This window comes from Canis lupus, chromosome 9 (assembly GCF_003254725.2).
Source record: "Canis lupus dingo isolate Sandy chromosome 9, ASM325472v2, whole genome shotgun sequence".
NCBI lineage: Eukaryota > Metazoa > Chordata > Mammalia > Carnivora > Canidae > Canis > Canis lupus.
In genome coordinates this window covers 20,518,734-20,535,896 of record NC_064251.1, presented here as the reverse complement: position 1 = coordinate 20,535,896, position 17,163 = coordinate 20,518,734, and the positions used below count along the sequence as shown (strand labels likewise).

The 17,163-nt window shown below is 50.3% G+C and overlaps 1 protein-coding gene across 5 annotated transcripts in view; it reads right to left on the bottom strand.

Annotated features, from left to right (window-relative positions):
• Positions 1 to 773: 773 nt before the first annotated feature.
• The window catches only part of MPP2 (MAGUK p55 scaffold protein 2), a 28,598-nt gene continuing 12,208 nt past the window's right edge, over positions 774 to 17,163 (bottom strand). For all 5 annotated transcript variants that reach the window (XM_025440057.3, XM_025440055.3, XM_025440056.3 and 2 more), the window contains 10 exons: positions 8,503 to 8,655; positions 8,230 to 8,379; positions 7,613 to 7,840; positions 6,766 to 6,897; positions 6,540 to 6,645; positions 6,388 to 6,456; positions 6,001 to 6,162; positions 5,153 to 5,355; positions 4,642 to 4,770; positions 774 to 3,336 (listed from right to left, as the gene is read on the bottom strand). In XM_025440057.3, the coding sequence (XP_025295842.1) occupies positions 3,160 to 3,336; positions 4,642 to 4,770; positions 5,153 to 5,355; positions 6,001 to 6,162; positions 6,388 to 6,456; positions 6,540 to 6,645; positions 6,766 to 6,897; positions 7,613 to 7,840; positions 8,230 to 8,379; positions 8,503 to 8,655 (1,509 nt within the window). In that variant the 3' untranslated portion in view covers positions 774 to 3,159. The remainder of the gene's footprint in view (positions 3,337 to 4,641; positions 4,771 to 5,152; positions 5,356 to 6,000; positions 6,163 to 6,387; positions 6,457 to 6,539; positions 6,646 to 6,765; positions 6,898 to 7,612; positions 7,841 to 8,229; positions 8,380 to 8,502; positions 8,656 to 17,163) is intronic.

Here is a 17,163-nt window from a genome sequence, read left to right as displayed (position 1 = left end):
AAAGTCCCCTGCTGAGAATCCTCAGTGAACATTTTGGCCTCCCCTGAAGAATTCAAGGTGGGAAGGAAGGCTGATGCCTTAACTTTGAAAGATTTCACACACACACACACACACAAACACACACCCATAGTGACATCTAGGTGACATTTCAACCAGCTTTCTATGGCATGTATTGTTGAACGCCTAGAACCAATCCCAGCATTAGCACTGGGAGAGTCCATGACATTTTTATAAAGGATGAACCTAAGAAGTACAGGGACCAGGGCGCCTGGGTGGCTCAAATGGTTGAGAGTCTGCCTTTGGCGTGGGTCATGATCTCCAGGTCTTCAGACTGAGCCCCACATCAGAATCCCAGCTCAGCGGGAAGTCTGCTTCTCCCTCTCCCTCTGCCTCTCCCCCTGCTTGTGTGCATTCTCTCTCAATGAATAAATAAAAAATCTTTAAACACACACACACACACACACACACACACACACACACAAGGACCTGCTGAAGGCAAGTTCTGAATGAAGTGGCATGGACTAACCATGGAGTCCCTGAGTCCCCTGGCCCCCCACGAAGCTCACAGACTCCTGGACAAGCATTTAGAATGAGCATCTTCTGGGGACGGGGCATATGGAATGGTGGGATGGGAAATTTTGGAAGACGTCACTGGACACAAGACAAGTCACTCTGACATTCATTCCAGATCATCTGTGTTGGGCTCCCCACTCTCACCCTGTACCAAAGCCATCCTCCAGGCCCCAACCAAAGACAAATAGAGCCCAGAAGCCTTTGTTTTCACATTTAATCAAAGGAAAAGAAAGAAAACCAGTCAGAGCAAAAGCTGAGGGAGGGGAGAGGGGAAAGGCAACAGGGCTGGCACGGAGTGTGGACAATGCGGGGCAGAGTCCTCATTATCCCGAGGTTCCTCAAATGCAAGCGGCCAGGGAAGGAGGATAGGGTCAGAGAGGTAACATGGTGGGTGACACCTGTTCCGACCCAGCCCTGGGCCAGGGAGTGGGGCTTGTGTAGGGGAGGTAAGATGCAGTTCAGGGAGGGATGAAGACAGGAGAGGGGGGACCCAGCCCTGCCTCCAGGGCATCACTAGATGTGAAGGTGCCAGAACAGCATCAACACGGGAGATCTGCCCTACAGGGCCAGGAGCCAACTCCTCAGCAAGATGCCCAGCCCCCAGCTCCCTCCACCCCCATCAGAGCATGCTGTTTCCATCAGGGGACTTTGGAGGTTGACCAAGGGTTGGGGGGGCTGCATCTGAAGATGCCTTCTTTGCTTCTACTCCCAAGTGCCCCAGGTAAGGTGGGAACTGGCAAAGGATACCATTGCCTCTGACCAGCAGGAGAGCGGCAACCGGTTTTCCTCCCCCTCCTGGTCCCCTTGGGCTGTGGGTAAGGGTGATGCAAGGAAGAATTGAACTGAGGGAAAAGAGGAGTAAAAAGGCGAATGCATAGTGGATGCAGAGCTATGCAAATGAGATGGGAGCAGGCTTGACCTTGACATCTCATTTGCATATCTTATGCAAATGCAAATGAGATCCCTAATATAATAAATATATTTCTAACTTTGTAATAAATATTCTGTTTCTTCTCCCTCCCCTTCCCTAGGAAATGGGCACACAGTGGTTCAGGGGCCAGCTCGGGCTGAACCTGCAGCGAAGTCGGATCAGACACTCAGAGAACTGGGAAGCACAGGGGCAGGTGGTGGGGATGAGGGGGTGGTCCCTGCAAGGACAGGTTCACCCCAGACAGGCTCACAGAGAGGGACAAGGGCCAGATGCCTGGGGAAGTCGAGGACGGCATTCTTAAAAGAGATTCTCCTATTTTACACAATTGTCCTCCCCAAGGACTCAAGGGTGTCATTTAGGATGGGGTGACAATAGGAAAGGGGAGAAAGACATGGGGGGTCAAGACTCTGGAATCTGGAATAAGGGTTTCATAAGAAATGGGGGCTGATGGGGAACCCCCATAAAGGGCCCCAAAGAGTGACCTCCAAAGCAAAACAACCCTTCGCTTCTCCTCTCCCAAAACCAAGACTGACACACACGCTAACAGTACAGACACAGACCAGGTGCCCCAGCCTGTGGAACAGAAGCTGTGCAGGCAGGAACAGTGTGGATAGCGCCCCCTGGAGTTGAACAACAAGGAGCCGCCTAGAGCACAGATGTCCTCTGCCAGCCACATGCTCCATGGCCAGCTCACAAGCTCCCCTCTGCACGCATCCTCAGCCCCTCAAACACCCAGGCAGACCTGATGTGAGCGGGCCACCTGGACCCCTCCAGAGAGACCAACATGGACAATGGTCACAAACAGGGAGCCCAGATGTGCCCCATCGTGGGCCATGGTCAGTAGTAGAAGGCTCCCTGTCACACGGCTCAGGCTTCAGCTCACCCCTACCTTCGCTGAGCCCACCAACCCCTGCTGACCTTGCCCTGCGGGGAGCAGAGCTGACCTGTCCGGGGCACATCAGAGAAGTCTGTGGAGAGACTTCGGCAGTGAAAAGCTGTGGATGAGGGAAGGACAGGGCAGGGTCCACGTGTAGGACCCCGCCTCATTACAAGGGAGCTGGGACGGCACTGCTCCCTGGCTGTGGTAGCTGGCTCGTGCTTTGGCTCCTCCAGCCTTCAGGATGGCACCAGGCTGGCACCATAGCCCAGGACTGCTTGGCTACTGGGACCATGTGGAAACAGCCCAAGGCCTGCTCCCAGGCCACAGGGGTGAGAGGTGGGAGGAGCCCAGGAATGGAGAGGGTGTTACTAGTCCAAGGAGAAAAGGTGACTGGAGAGAGGTGGCAGGGGGCAGTGTACCTACCGACCACATGGCCCCATAGCAGCTTTTCTCTTCTCTGGACTGAGCATTACAGAGGTGACCCTGACACACTCCTGGGCACAGCCTGGCCCTCAGAGAGGGACATCTGGAGGCCAGTGGGCATCGGGAGTGGGCAGCACCTGGGCACAGAGGTACCCCATGAACACCCACCACCTTGGCAGTACACGCATCTGTGCTGAAGCCAGATTAGGCCCTGCTAGGAGCCGTCACCCAGGGAGAGCCAGACCACCAGGGATCAGGGCTAAGGATCAGGGCTGGGGGTCATGGCTGGGGAAGGGGATGAATTCAGGGTTCTGGGGCACAACCCAGAGGGGTGAGGTCCACATGAACAGTCTCAGTACACCCAGCTGACGGGCACCCACTGGGGCTCCGTCCGCAGCTTCTCCATGGCAGCCTGGAGCTCACGAAAGGTCCTCTCCAGGTTGGTGTTGACCAGGCTGAGGTCGAAGTAGTGCCCGTAGCCCCTCTGGATGCGGCTGCTTTCCTCCACTGTCCTCCTCAGGTCCGCCTCCTGCTGGCACAAGGGGACCTCCCAGCTATCAGTGTCCCCATCACCCCATCATCGGGGGAAATCTGCCACCTCCCCTCTCTATTGCCCTCCCCAGAGCCCAGCCAGATGGGGTACTGACTCCCTGGCCAGGGACACAGGAGCTCCTCCCCACACAACCCAAGGCAGCTCTCCTGCAACCACGGACAGACAAATGGGTGAAAAGAGGAAGGAAGGATATAACCTTTGGTGCATGCCAAGCATGGCACTAACTGCATTGCAACCCACATAATCTTCACTACAGCTCTGCAAGGTGGGGCTAATTATTCCCAATTTCTAACAGAGAAAGTTGAGATACAGAGAGGTCACCTGGTTATCAGCAGCACAGAACCTGCCTCACTCCAAAGTCAGTACTCACTCCACTCTGACCAGGCGCCCTTACCTCTGCAGCCTGAGAAATGCTTCCCAAGAGTGCCACTACTAGGGCAATCCCAGGGGCTGGGGGGCCACCAACCAACACCCCACACCTAGTCAAAGCTGGCCAGCTTGCCAGGCAGGGGTGGGAAGGGAACTTTGAATGCTGATTTAAATAAGCCAAGGTGGAAGCTCTAGGGCTAGTCCAGCCTTGTCCCAGTGGCCCCAGTTGTCTATGTTTGTGGCCAGGGGACTTCAGTAGGGAGCCCAGCCCAGACAGTCCTTCTCAGGGCACAAGCAGAGCTCTGACCTGGGGCCGGAGAACTGCAGTACCAGGTGTGGCCAGCAGATGGACCCCTGAGCTCAGAGTTCCGCAAACCCTACAACTACCGGGGAAGGCTGTTCAAGGGGCTGGTGGGGAGGTAGGTGCCCTGGGGTCTTGTAACACCTGACTTGAAGCCTCTTCTCCAAGCTCTGCCTCCTCCCTGTTGCTAAGTCATCCTCTGGCCAGCCTTCCAGTCTCCAGCTTCCTCCTTCCCTTCAGACTTTCCCTCCAGCTGTAAACAACCTGAGCCCACCTGACCCATTCTGCCCATACATCTCCCACTGGCCCTCTGGATTCCCTTTGGCAAGCACTCTGTCCCCACAGAATGGACAAAGCTGTGGGCGTGGCAAAAGCTCCCGCACCCCAGGCTAGCCATATCCCTGACTCTGTGAGACTTTGGGCACTTCACTTCCTTGCTCAGACCTGTTTCCACGCCTATCAAGTGGGAATCGCAAGTCCAACCTCACTAGTACCTAGGGTAGGCTCCTCTCCACTTCCCCAACACCACCTTCTTCCCCTCATCAGCTCTAGCCTGTCCTCTCCCCCAAGGCAGCCACCAGACTCCTCCCACTGCACGTCAGAGCCCTCACCGTGAGTTGCTTGGTGGACACCCCACTCTCCAGTGCAGCCCGATTCATGGCCCGTAGGGTCTCAAAGTCAGGGGCCTCGATGAACACCACATAAGGGACAAATTCAGCTGTTCTCAGCACTTTCACTGCCTGCAGGAAAAGAAGGGGATGGGGGAGTCTATCCCCACGGACATCCTAGAAGGTGGGGGGAAGGATAGCTGGGGGAACAGCTACCTGGGCATGGTGCAGAAAGGGTACCTGGGGTCCCAGGACCTGAGTCCTGAAGATGAACAGTAGAAGAACAGCTGGTAGGTGGCTGGGGACTGGAAAACTAGAGACACCTAGAGGAGTGGGGGGCCTGGGACGCTGAGAAAGAGGTTCTAGGTGGGTTGGGTCCCTAGCAGTAGTTGAGGGGTTCCATGGCGGCTGCTTGGGAGACCAGTGCCTGGAGATCTGTGGGGAGTGCTGGGGGAGCAGCAGAATGTCCAGAAGGGATGTGGGCAGGATGAGAACAAGTAGGCTGGGGTAGTACCTGGGGGTTGACATCCAGCACGCACACCTTGCCGGCAGCAACCACACCCCGGATGGAGTCAATACGCGTGCCATACAGGTTGCCCTCGTATTCCCCATGTTCCAAGTAGCGCCCAGCACGGATGTCAGCCTCCATCTCGCTGCGGGACACAAAGCTGTAGCCCTGGCCTTCCCGCTCTGAGTCTTTGGGCCTCCGGGATGTGTCTGGGGGGGAGGGGCTGAATGAGCACAGGCAGGCTGCACCACCTCGGACACACGCCCATGGGTCCTGTGGCCCCTCCACTCCCCAGCATGGCTGCCTTCCCACACACGTACCCTCACCCTCCCCACTGGCACGCACACAGATCGGAGATGTCCATAGTGAGAGGACCTTCAGGGTTCATTGCTCCAACCCAGTGCTCTCATATGGGGGGCTGAGGCCCAGAGAGGGCAATGTGCACACCAAGGTCAAGCAGATCTGGGCTCAGCACTCAGGTTCCTGCTTCCCAACCAGGAGCTCTCACCACCCCCTGCTTCTGTCACCAACAAGCCCTGTCTTCCACAAGGCTACATGAGGCCCTGTTTCACATGGGTTCCCGACTGGGCTTTTAGCAAGTGGAACATGAGAGACGGAATGGCAAGGCTTGCCCAGCCCACCCAGGCCGCAGTTGCAAAGGACCGCTTCCCAAACCTTCTCCAGCCTGCAGTTCCCCCATCACCCGCAGAGGGTGCACCCCCACACCTCATCCAAAAGTACTGCTTGACTCAATGCCCAAGCAGAGGCCCCCCCCCCTACGTGGACCCAGCCCTGGCCCCCAGGGCAGCCCCTGCTCTTTGCTCCCCACCCAGCAGGGCCAGGCTCCCACTCACAGGGCACCGTGGTGCCGTATCGATCTGGATCCCACATGATGAGCTTGTTCTTCAGGCTGCGCCGGCCTACACCCTGAGCTCCGATCAGCACCAGGGTTTTCCGGCGGAAGGGGGGCATGCGGGCCACCTCTTCATAAATGAGCAGCTCATGGCGGTCAAACTCTGAACACAGGGAGACAGCGTCATCAGGCTACTCAGGTGGCATGGGTGGGGCCAGGGGCCAAGGATTAGAGGGCTGGGGCCAGGGGCAGTGGAGAGAAGGAGGCAAGGCCTAGGGACCTGACTGGCAGCATCAGCACCAGGACAGCATGTGCACCAGTCAAGGCAGGTGGAGGGAGTGAGCATGCCATGTTGGAACAGGACAGGGAAGGGGCCTCCAACACCCACCTGCATTCTTGGTAGTCAAATACATCATCCGCTTCTTTTTCTTTCCTGAAAGGCTGCCACATAGGGTCCCTGGCCACACAGAGATGGGCAAGTGAGGCCAGGCAGGCTTGTGTCAGATCCCAGATTAGGGGTTACATGGGGGACCCTCCTACCTGAGGTGGGTGTCAGTTCCAGGTCCCGTTTGACAAAGGCTTTCCGCTTCTCCTCCAGCAGCTGGCTGGGGATGAGCCCAGCGCTGCCCCCTTCTACATGGCATGCCTGAAATGGACATGGGACCAAGATCTGCCTGAGTGAGAAGATACTTTCCCCAGGCCCTCACCACCCACCCACCCCCAACCCCCAACAAACCACAGCTGGAGACAGACACAGAGGACTCACCTGCCACCAGTTAGCGTCATCCTGGTTTACAATCTGCAGTAAGTCCCCAGCACTGAAGCGCAGGCCCGCTTCCTTGCAGGGGATGAGGCTGTCTCTTGCAGGGTCATAGTCAAAGTGGCATTTCACAAACACCTGCATGGAGGATTAGAGAAGCGTCAAGGGAAGAAGGGAAGGCTGGAGGGCAGTACCCTTCTCAGACCAGCCCCCCTCCACCACTTCCCCCTCTTGAGGGAATGGGGTGTGTCACCCAGTCCACATCTTCCTCCTACCCTGATGAAAGAGGCTTTGGCACTGCCCCTCTCGAGGAATGATGCCCCCAGACCCACCCGGCCACTTCTCTGGTACCAGCCTCCCTTTCCATCTAGAACAAAAGGACTCAAGAGTGATGGGGCCTCTGCTCAGGCCTGGGGCCAGGGACTCATCCCCTGAGGAGAAGGCAGGATCGCTGGGGAAGGGACACAATCCTGGCACCTAATGCAGGATCCCTCAGTCCACCCACACCCTCCGCTTGGAACAGGGGGGCCTGGCAGATGACGAGGGAGCCAACAGGAGAAGGGAGACTTCAGCCAGATCCCCATCGTCCACCAACCAGGCGGCAGCCCTACAGGCCACGCCGCAGCCTGACACTGCGCATGCGCGCACCCAGTACACTTAGGCTGGTCTAGGGCTGCCTTGAAACAGGTGCTCACATGTATATCCCAGGCCTTAAATGTGCGCATGTCCCTCACATGTGCGTATGAGTGCCCAAGACTGGGGCTAATGCACGAGCATGTGGGAGATGGGGCCTCCCACCCCGGGCCTGTGACCCTGGCAGCTGCCTCCTGGCCCTCGGGCCGGAGGGATCCACCTGGCGGGGCAGATGGGGCTCCTGGTAGCTGGGCAGGATCTTGAGGATGACGCTGCCGCTGGCACTGCGTAGGAGCTCCTGCAGCGCACGAGGGTCGCTGCCCACAGGCTGCCCGTTCACCTCCTTGATGATATCACCCACGTGCAGCAGGCCTTGCTGAGCCACCATGCCCCCGTGCAGAATGCGTGCAATCACCAGCTCACCGCCCTCCACACGGAACGTCACGCCCTGGGGGACAGAGAGCAGGTATGATGAGGCCCCAGATGCTCCAAGCCAGAATCTTCAGATGGGTCTCCTAGAAGCCCCGCCATTCCCATCCTCATCCCCTCCACCCCGGCCTCGCAGAGTCCTCCTCTCCCATCTTTCTGCCCAAATTCTTCAGTTAGAGGGGCATTTGTGGAGGGAGAGGGGGGCAGAGTGGAGAGGGTTCTGGTACATGTGTGCAGCTCGGATGCACCGTGTCTGTGGTCTCCTGGGGCTGCATGGGCCCGTCCCTGGGCAAAGCTGGTCCCATCTTGGTCTTCAGCCCTTTCCTGACCAGCTTTGGTCCCCACTGGTTATTCTCAGTGCCCTCCCCAACCCCAGATCCCACCTCCAGCCCTGCCTAGCAGCCTCACCAGATGCTCTCCAGCAGTCTTTCGGATGCCCACCATGCGTACTGCGTCGGGAGGTACTGGCTGGTTGCTGAAGGTGGGGTCCAGGCCAGGGCTGGGGGGTGGTGTCTCATAGGTTTTTGAGGCCACAGAGTCATGGGTCTCCAGGAGGGACTGAGGAGGCAGTGGAAAGAGAGGGACCATGTCCCATGGTCCCTTCCCATCCCTGCTGAAACGTCCTGCCAGCCCCCATCTGGGCAGCCTGCCCCAAACACCACCCCACCCCAGAGCAGGAACCTGGAAGTGAGGCTCCTGGAGGATCCGGGCCAGCTCTGCGGCTGTGCTGCTCTGCTCTGCCAGCTGTGCCAGGTCCCGAAGGATCTCCTGCACCAGCTCCAGGTTGTTATCCCGCACCGCCTCCAGCTTGGTCTCCTCCAGCCGCTCGTGCGCCTGGAGGGTAAGGACAGAACAGGTGACACCTGAAGCTCCCTGAGAACCCTAGGGTACCAAATACTGTCCCCTACCAGCTCAGATCCTGACTTCAGACTTCACCCTCAGCATTACATCAGATCCTCACTCACCCAGACACAAGCACGCTCGCTCATGTGCAGACACACCTTGCTGTTTCCTTATTTCCCCAAAATGAAGACTAGGATCCAGTTTATGGAAGGGAAAATACAAAGGACAATCCTTCATTCCCATCCTCTTGTCACAGAGGGCCATTAAAATGATCAAGCTGTCCCCAGCACCACCACCACCACCCCACCCCCCAGGACCTTATAAGCATGTGAATTCAAGGACAGCTTCTTCTACCTGACATCATGGTCTTGGGCATCCTGTAGCCCAGGAAGAGGAAGTCAGGGAGGTGGAGGTCACAGGGACCCAAACTTGGGTCTCCAGACCTTGAGGCCAGTGCTCCCAGTGAGGGAGGGGATAAGAAATCAACACAATTGACCTTTGAGCAACATCAGCATTAGGCACACCAACCCTGCACAGTCAAAAAAAAATCCATATGTAACTTGACTTCATGAAAACTTAATTACTAATAGCCCACTGTTGACTGGAAGCCTATGGATAACATAAAAAGTTGGTAAACCATATCTTCTATGTTCTATTATTATATACTGTATGTTCTATTATTATACACTGTATTCTTAAAGTAAACTAGAGAAAAGAAAATATTAAGGAAAATATATTTACAGGACTGTACTATCTTTACTGAGAAAAATCCACACATAAGTGAACTCACACAGTTCAAACCCGTGTCATTCAAGGGCCAATTGTCCATGGTATCAAGAGAAGGCACTGTACCTACTTGTTGCTCTACTGACTCTGGACTTTATGACTTTATTTATGCTTCAAAAAGGGGAAAGGAAGCTTTCACCAGAGACCAGCCCAGCTGGGACAGTTATGTTAGTTGGGTCAGGAAGTAAGGAGTGCTATTTCAGGGATATAAGTGAAGACTTTTTTTCTCTGAGTCATTTGAAAAATAAATCACTTCACCCCAGAGTACTTCAGCCACACATCACCTAAGAACACACAGGAGATCTGCCACATTGACAAAATACCATTATCACACGCAAGAAGTTCAGCACTGACACACTGATATCATATCATCTAATAGTCCTCTATTTAAATGTTAGCTATTGTCCCAAAAATATCCTTATCGGTTCCTTGTTGTTGTTCTTTCTCTGATGGACAATCTCATCAAGGACCATGTGTTACCTTTGGTTGTCACATCTTTTTATTCCCTTTCATCTAGACCAGATCCCAGTGGCTTTTGCTCTTTCGGGACATTTTACAGTTCAGGCAGGTAGTTTGTAAAATGCCCCACAACTGGATCTTCTGATAGTTTCCCCATGATTAAATTCAGGCCAATCATTTTGGCAAGAGTTCTAAACATAAGTGATCTTGTGTCTTTCCCATGCCTTGAGACCATGTGACTATTCTGCTCCCCAACAATCTTTCACTGATGAATTTAGCATTTATTCATAACTCCTGCGTAAATCAAAAAAAAATTTTTTTAACAGGGGAGTGTGGGAAGGAAGAGGGAGAGAGAGAGCCCCGAGCAGGCTCCCTGCCCAGCACAAAGATGGACGCAGGACTGAATCTCATGACCCTAAGATATGACCTGAGCTGAAATCAAGAGTTGGACACTTAATCGACTAAGCTACCCAGGTGCCCCAGTCAGTTCTTAAATGGGAGGTTGCAAAATGGTGATTTTCTACCTCTGTTACTACTTCTACATTTACTAGTTGGCATTCTACTATAAGAAAGAGCTTGTCCTTTCCCTCTCCCACCCCTCCTCCCTCTTGCCTATACCCCCCTCTCTGTCTCACTATGGATTCTTTTCACTCTGTATTCTAAACCATCACCATCACTATCTTCATTGTCTCAATTTATCCCAGATTTGTGCAGTGGGAGCCCCAAACACACCTGTGTCCTTTTGACATCTCCCCATCAGTCCTTGAGCACCTTCTTCCTTCTGCCACAGGCTCATCCTGTACTTTCCCTATCCCAGGTCTGGGTTCAACAATTTCTCCTAGGAATTCATATTCCTTTCGGCAGGGAATTTAGAAACCAAGATGAGGGCAGTTGGTACTCAATGCTTCTGGGGTGTCACTTCTTTAAAAGCCATTAATCAATACTGATTGTTCCAACTAAAATCTAACTGCAGGATTTTCCTCATCTTCTCCCATTCCATATTTGTACCTCCCTTCTCCCTCAGTGAGAATTTGTTTCCCAATAACATTTAATATATTTACTTATTTGTTCTGTCCTATAATATTCAGAAAGATTTCAGAATTGCTGAACTACTGCTACTACCTATCACAAACTTAAGAATCAAGATTTATCTACAGTTCTTTTTGTTCTCAGAATAGACACTTACAGCATTAATGGGAATGTTCTATATCTGTGCTGCCCAATGTGGGAGCCACATGTGGCTGTTGAGCAATATGATAAGTACAACTGAGAAACTGAATTTTTAATTTTATATCAGCATTTGGGTTATTTTCATTTTAAGTATTTAAATAAATACATGAGGCTGGTGGCTAAGAATATATCTCACATCGGGTATAAAGTCAGAAGATTGTGAGCAAAAGTTATTAGGGTTGGGATGCCTGGGTGTCTCAGCGGTTGAGCATCTGCCTCTGGCTCAGGGTGTGATCCTGCTCTGGGGATCGAGTCCCGCATGGCACTTCTTGTAAGGACCCTGCTTCTCCCTCTGCCTATGTCTCTGCCTCTCTCTGTGTCTCATGAATAAATAAAATCTTTTTTAAAAAAGGTATTAGGGTTAATTTCCTTTTCTGGGAGCACCTGGGTGGCTCAGTGATTGCATATCTTCCTTGGTCTCAGGTCATGATCCTGGGGTCCTGGGATCAAGTCCTGCATTGGGCTCCCCACTGGAAGCCTGCTTCTTCCTCTGCCTGTGTCTCTACTCTAGAGGTAATAATTTTCATTAGTTCTGGTTTATTCTATTTCTTTTCACAAAAATAAGTAAATATTTCTCTTTTTTACATAAAAGCTAGAACACTATACACACTCTTTGATTCCTTGAGGTTTGTTTGTTTGTTTAATTGGCTTGGTTTGGTTTTTTTGTTTGTTTGTTTTTTGTTTTGTTTTGTTTTGTTTTTTGTTACTTAACGATATGCCCTGGAAATCACTCTATGCTGCTATGTGGAGATCTTCCTTATTATTATTTTTAGTTACTATATTTGACTTACTGTGTAACATAATTTATTCAACCAATCCTATGGGTATTTAAGCTGTTTCTAATATTTTACTATTGCAAATAAAGCTGCAGTGAATAACTCAGCACAGCTATTGTCTATCTGTAGAGAAGCCTTCCATGTCAACTCCTGGATAAAGCAGGAGATACAAGTATGATTTCCTTAGATATTGACAACCCCCTTCTATGGGACTTGGGCTGCTTTGTCCTTTCACCAGCATTGGATGAGAGACTTCCCTGAAACCTTGCCCCCGAAATGTCTGCCAATCACGTGGATGAGAAACAATCTCTCAGTGAGACTCGGTTTCCATTTTGCTTATTGAGTGAAGCTGAGCATCCCTCCATATGTTTAAGAGCCATCTTTATATCTTCTCCTGTAAATTGTCTCCTGCCAATTTTTCTATCAGGTCTTGTTTCTTTTTTTCTTTTTCTCATTTTTAACATATTTTCTATTTTGGAAAGATAAGCCCTTTATCTGTGATACCTCTTGCAAATATTTCCCTTCTAGCTTGTCTTTTGATTCTGCTTATGGCTTTTTGTCAATACAAAAAAATTTTAACTTAGTTAAATTTATTAATACATGCATCTGAATTTTAAGGCTTTGTTTAAGTGGGGGGGGGGGACGGGGGGCTTTCCTCACACACAGATCCATGTTTTCTTCTAGAATATATGTGGTTTATTTTTTTCACATTACATCTCTTATCTGCTTTGAGTTTATTCTGATGTATGGCATAAGTATGGATCTGCTTTGATGTCTTTCTAAATGACAATCCAGGTATCCTAATACCATTTATTAAAAGTCCATCAGAAAGTTATTGTTTAATTTTCTTTTTTTTTAATTTTTTATTCATTTATGATAGTCACAGAGAGAGAGAGAGAGAGAGAGGCAGAGAGAGAAGCAGGCTCCATGCACCGGGAGCCCGACGTGGGATTCGATCCCGGATCTCCAGGATCGCGCCCTGGGCCAAAGGCAGGCGCCAAACCGCTGCGCCACCCAGGGATCCCTATTGTTTAATTTTCTATGTGTGGGGCAGCCCTGGTGGCTCAGTGGTTTAGTGCCGCCTTCGGCCCAGGGCCTGATCCTGGAGTCCCAAGATCGAGTCCCACGTTGGGCTCCCTGCATGGAGCCTGCTTCTCCCTCTGCCTGTGTCTCTGCCTCTCTGTCTCTCATGAATAAATAAATAAAATCTTAAAAAAAATTTTTTTTCTATGTGTGATGATGGTAGTATGATTTTTTTTTAAGAATATTTATCTTTGGAAAAAAAAAAAAAAAGAATATTTATCTTTGGGATGCCTGGGTGGCTCTGCAGTTGAGCATCTGCCTTCAGCTCAGGGAGTAATCCTGGGGTCTGAGGATCGAGTCCCACGTCGGGCTCCCTGCGAGGAGCCTGCTTCTCCCTCTGCCTGTGTCTGCCTCTCTCTCTGTGTCTCTCATGAATAAATAAATAAAATCTTTAAAAAATTTTTTTTTCTATGTGTGATGATGGTAGTATGATTTTTTTTTTAAGAATATTTATCTTTGGGATGCCTGGGTGGCTCTGCGGTTGAGCATCTGCCTTCAGCTCAGGGCGTGATCCTGGGGTCTGAGGATCAGTCCCACGTCAGGCTCCCTGCGAGGACCCTGCTTCTCCCTCTGCCTATGTCTCTGCCTCTCTCTCTCTCTGTGTCTCTCATGAATAAATAAATACAGTCTTTAAAAAAAACAATATTTATCTTTTAGCTATATGTACTGAGATACAGATGAAATTATGTCTGAGATTTGCTTCAAAATAACTTAGGAAAGAGGGATGTAGGTGGAGGTATGGATAAAACAAGATTATTCATGAGTTGTTACATGTTGAAGTAAAGTAATGGATGATGCGAGTTTGGAAGACATTTTTGAAATTTTCCATGATAGAAAGTTTTGCAAGCCCATGAGATGGGAAGATTTTAATAACACCTCACAGGGATATTCTGAGGATTCAGTGAGATAGTGCCTGGCACTTAACAGGTGCTCAATAAAGACTAGCTTCTTTCTGTCTTCTCTTCCCCAAACAGGGGTGAAGATCATCACACATCGGGGGAGAGGCATGTTAGCCCCACAGTGACCTAAACCGTCCTCTGGCAGGTGTGCAGCATTTCAGACGTACTCCCACAGCCTGGATGGGCATAGCCCTCCTGCTGGGGGAACAGACAATTGAAGTGGCAAAGAGTAGCACTCAGGAACCAGCTACACCCTGAGGTTCTTCTGACATTAGAGGCATGCCTCGGAAGGTTCCACCAAAACCTATGTGATCCTGTCATTTAGTTCAGCACAGCCCACCAAGCTTCAGTTACCAGCATTTAGGATGATGCTGGGAGCCCAGCAACTATGTTTCAAGAATAAACAAAGGCACTCAGGGACACGACCATCTTACCATGGCCTGGTAACATGAGCACAAAGGTCACCCATTTCAGCATCTTCTGCTCCACTGATGGGGAAAACAAATGTCCCTAGGAGCTGTCACCTAACTAAGCCGAAGCCAGGGCCACTCCCAAGCTGCTTACCTCCCATCTCTGACTTAATGATCCTTCCCTGCAGGCTGGTCCATTCATCCTCCTGTGGCTGCCCTGGGCTTCTTACCCACAGATATAAAAGCACAGCTCTCCAAGCTCAACCCTCACAGCCCAGAGGAAAATTTAAGCATCCAATCATCCAAAAACGAAAGAAACACTACAGCAGGATGATCTAAACAGCTGAGTGACCAGTGCTAAGAACACCTAACATGTACTATAATTTGCAACACACTTTTCTGGGACTTTGAAAACCCAGAAGTGGATGAACCCTATCCGTGTTTCATGATATTGGTTTGCTCATGGCTTCTTTTTAGTGAGTTGGTAGTGAATTAGACATTTTTGTAGTAGCATAACAGGGATCTAAGAACTCACCACTCAAATCATAAATGAGGATCTTGGCAATATCCTACATCTAAAACCACATGCACCATCCACCCATCCACTCCCAGAAATCACCATCTTGATTCCCTGTGATCATCATGCTCTAGCTTCCCATTTTACAGTTTTATTGTATTTCTGTATTGTACATATTCCTAAAACTAATACCATTTTTAGTTATTTTTACCTTTTTTTAAACAGCAGGGAATTGTGCTATACATAATTCCTGGGGACCCGATTTTTTTTCACTTAACATTAGTAAGTGAAAAATTATTTTCCGTACTATTTTTTTTTACCCACTATTACTTGGCTAAGAATTACTCTCATTTTTCATTTCACTTTGTTTCACTTTGTTTCACCTACTAGTTTTCACTTAATATTATTCTTCTATAATTCATTCTTTTCCCTCCCATCATGGTCGTTCATTTTAACCACTATATTATATTCCATTTGTGCGATTATGCCACATTTTATTCATCTCCTCTCCTGGGTGAGAGCAGCTGGGTCATGTCAGGTTTTTGCCATTGTGAATGGTGCTGCTATGAACATTCCAGTCTGTATCTCCTGGTGCACGTGTAAGAGTTTCTCCCGGGAACAAAATGGCTGGGCCATGGGTACATCTATGCTCAATGGTAAAGCAGCATATTTGCAAAATATCTCATTTAAACATCACAATGACCCTGTGAGATTAGTAGTCTCAAGGCCATTTTCACAATAAAGTATCTGAGGCTTGAGTGGGTCAAATGAATTCCTTCACAGTCCACAACTCATTGGTGTACAGCAGGGATTCTGGTCAAAGTTTCCTGACTCCTGAGCGCCTCCACTGCTGTGGTGCCACTATCCAGGCACTTATTTTTAGAAAGCATGCTCTTGGTACGTGCACACCCTGTAGTATTAGATGCACCAGGCCCCACTACCAGGAGAGTGGTTTTGAATTTCTGTGGGAACTATTTGTTGAATTCTGCTCGGAAAATCATCTTTGGCACAGCAGGGACTCAAGTTTATTCTAGACCAGAAGACTGGACCAAGTACACAGCTGGCTAATGGTGCAGCTGGTGCTTGAACCCCAATCTATCAGCTCCTGATCCACAGCTGTAAGCAGACTGCAAAAGCAGAAATGCCACACAGCCACTTCTTAGAGAGCTCTTCCCTCTGCCCTCCCACTCCAACCTCTCTGATCTTGCAGAAGACAAGGAATTCTCATTTGAAGCCTAGGCTCATAATTAAATAGCTCAAACACTGGAAAAAAAAGTCCCAGAGAATGGTGTGCCAGAAGGTAAAGTGACTCTTCTATCTGGAATTGACAATGTAATTTGTTTGGGTCCATGGGACATTAGCAAACGTGATGCAAGCAGAGGACTGGAAAATGCTTGAGACTTGGGGCTTGTCTTCCCATGCTGCTGAGACTGGACCCCTCCCTAGAAGATGAGAGACCACACCTAGACATCACAGACCACATCCTAGACATCACAGCCTTCCCACCAGAGACACCAGCCATGTGAATGGGAATGTCCTAGAACACCTTGCCCTAACTGAGCAATCTAGACCAGAAAAACTACCCAAGCCATCAAAAAGATCATGAGACATAAAACATGGTTGTTTTAAGCCACTAAATTGTGGGTGGTTTGTTACGCAGCAGAAGCTGGATGATATACTGAGCTCCCCACCACTGTAGCTTCCATTTGTCATGTTTCTTGGTCAGAGTCTCTATTTCAGTGACCTCCCCCACCCACCTCATCCTTCATTCTTCTAGGACACTATCTTGCTTTGCCAACTCTCTCACCCTGGCCTTATCACAGGAGTGGAGTCCTCCCAGTGAACTCCGGTCCAACGGCCAAGACTGCTTCGTAACAACTCCTTATGATTTGAAAAGCATTTCTACATCTATGACTTTCCCCATCCCCACCATGACTCTGAAAGAGAGACATCTTTATCCCCACTTTTCAGAAGAAATAACTAAAGATTATCAGACACACTAAAACCACACAGCCAGCCAGTGACTCTTCTGACTCCAAATCCTATGTTCTTTCTACCTCGTGTCATATGGATTAGATCACAGGCCTTCCAGCTGGCAGATGTCCCCACTGTAACGGTTTGCCTGAATTTCTGAATGTCACTTGACTTGGATTCCTCACCTTAGCCTTGCCTGTTGTTGGAACACCTGCTGCTGGATCCAGATGTCACCCGGTTGTTAGGGCTGCCACCTGTTGTCTGCAGCCAACCCCCTGGATTTACGATCCGTTGGCCAGATTTGACTTCCTTCCAGAGCCTTTACCCTCTGGGTTTGTCCCCTCAGGCCCAGAGAGGAGCGGAAG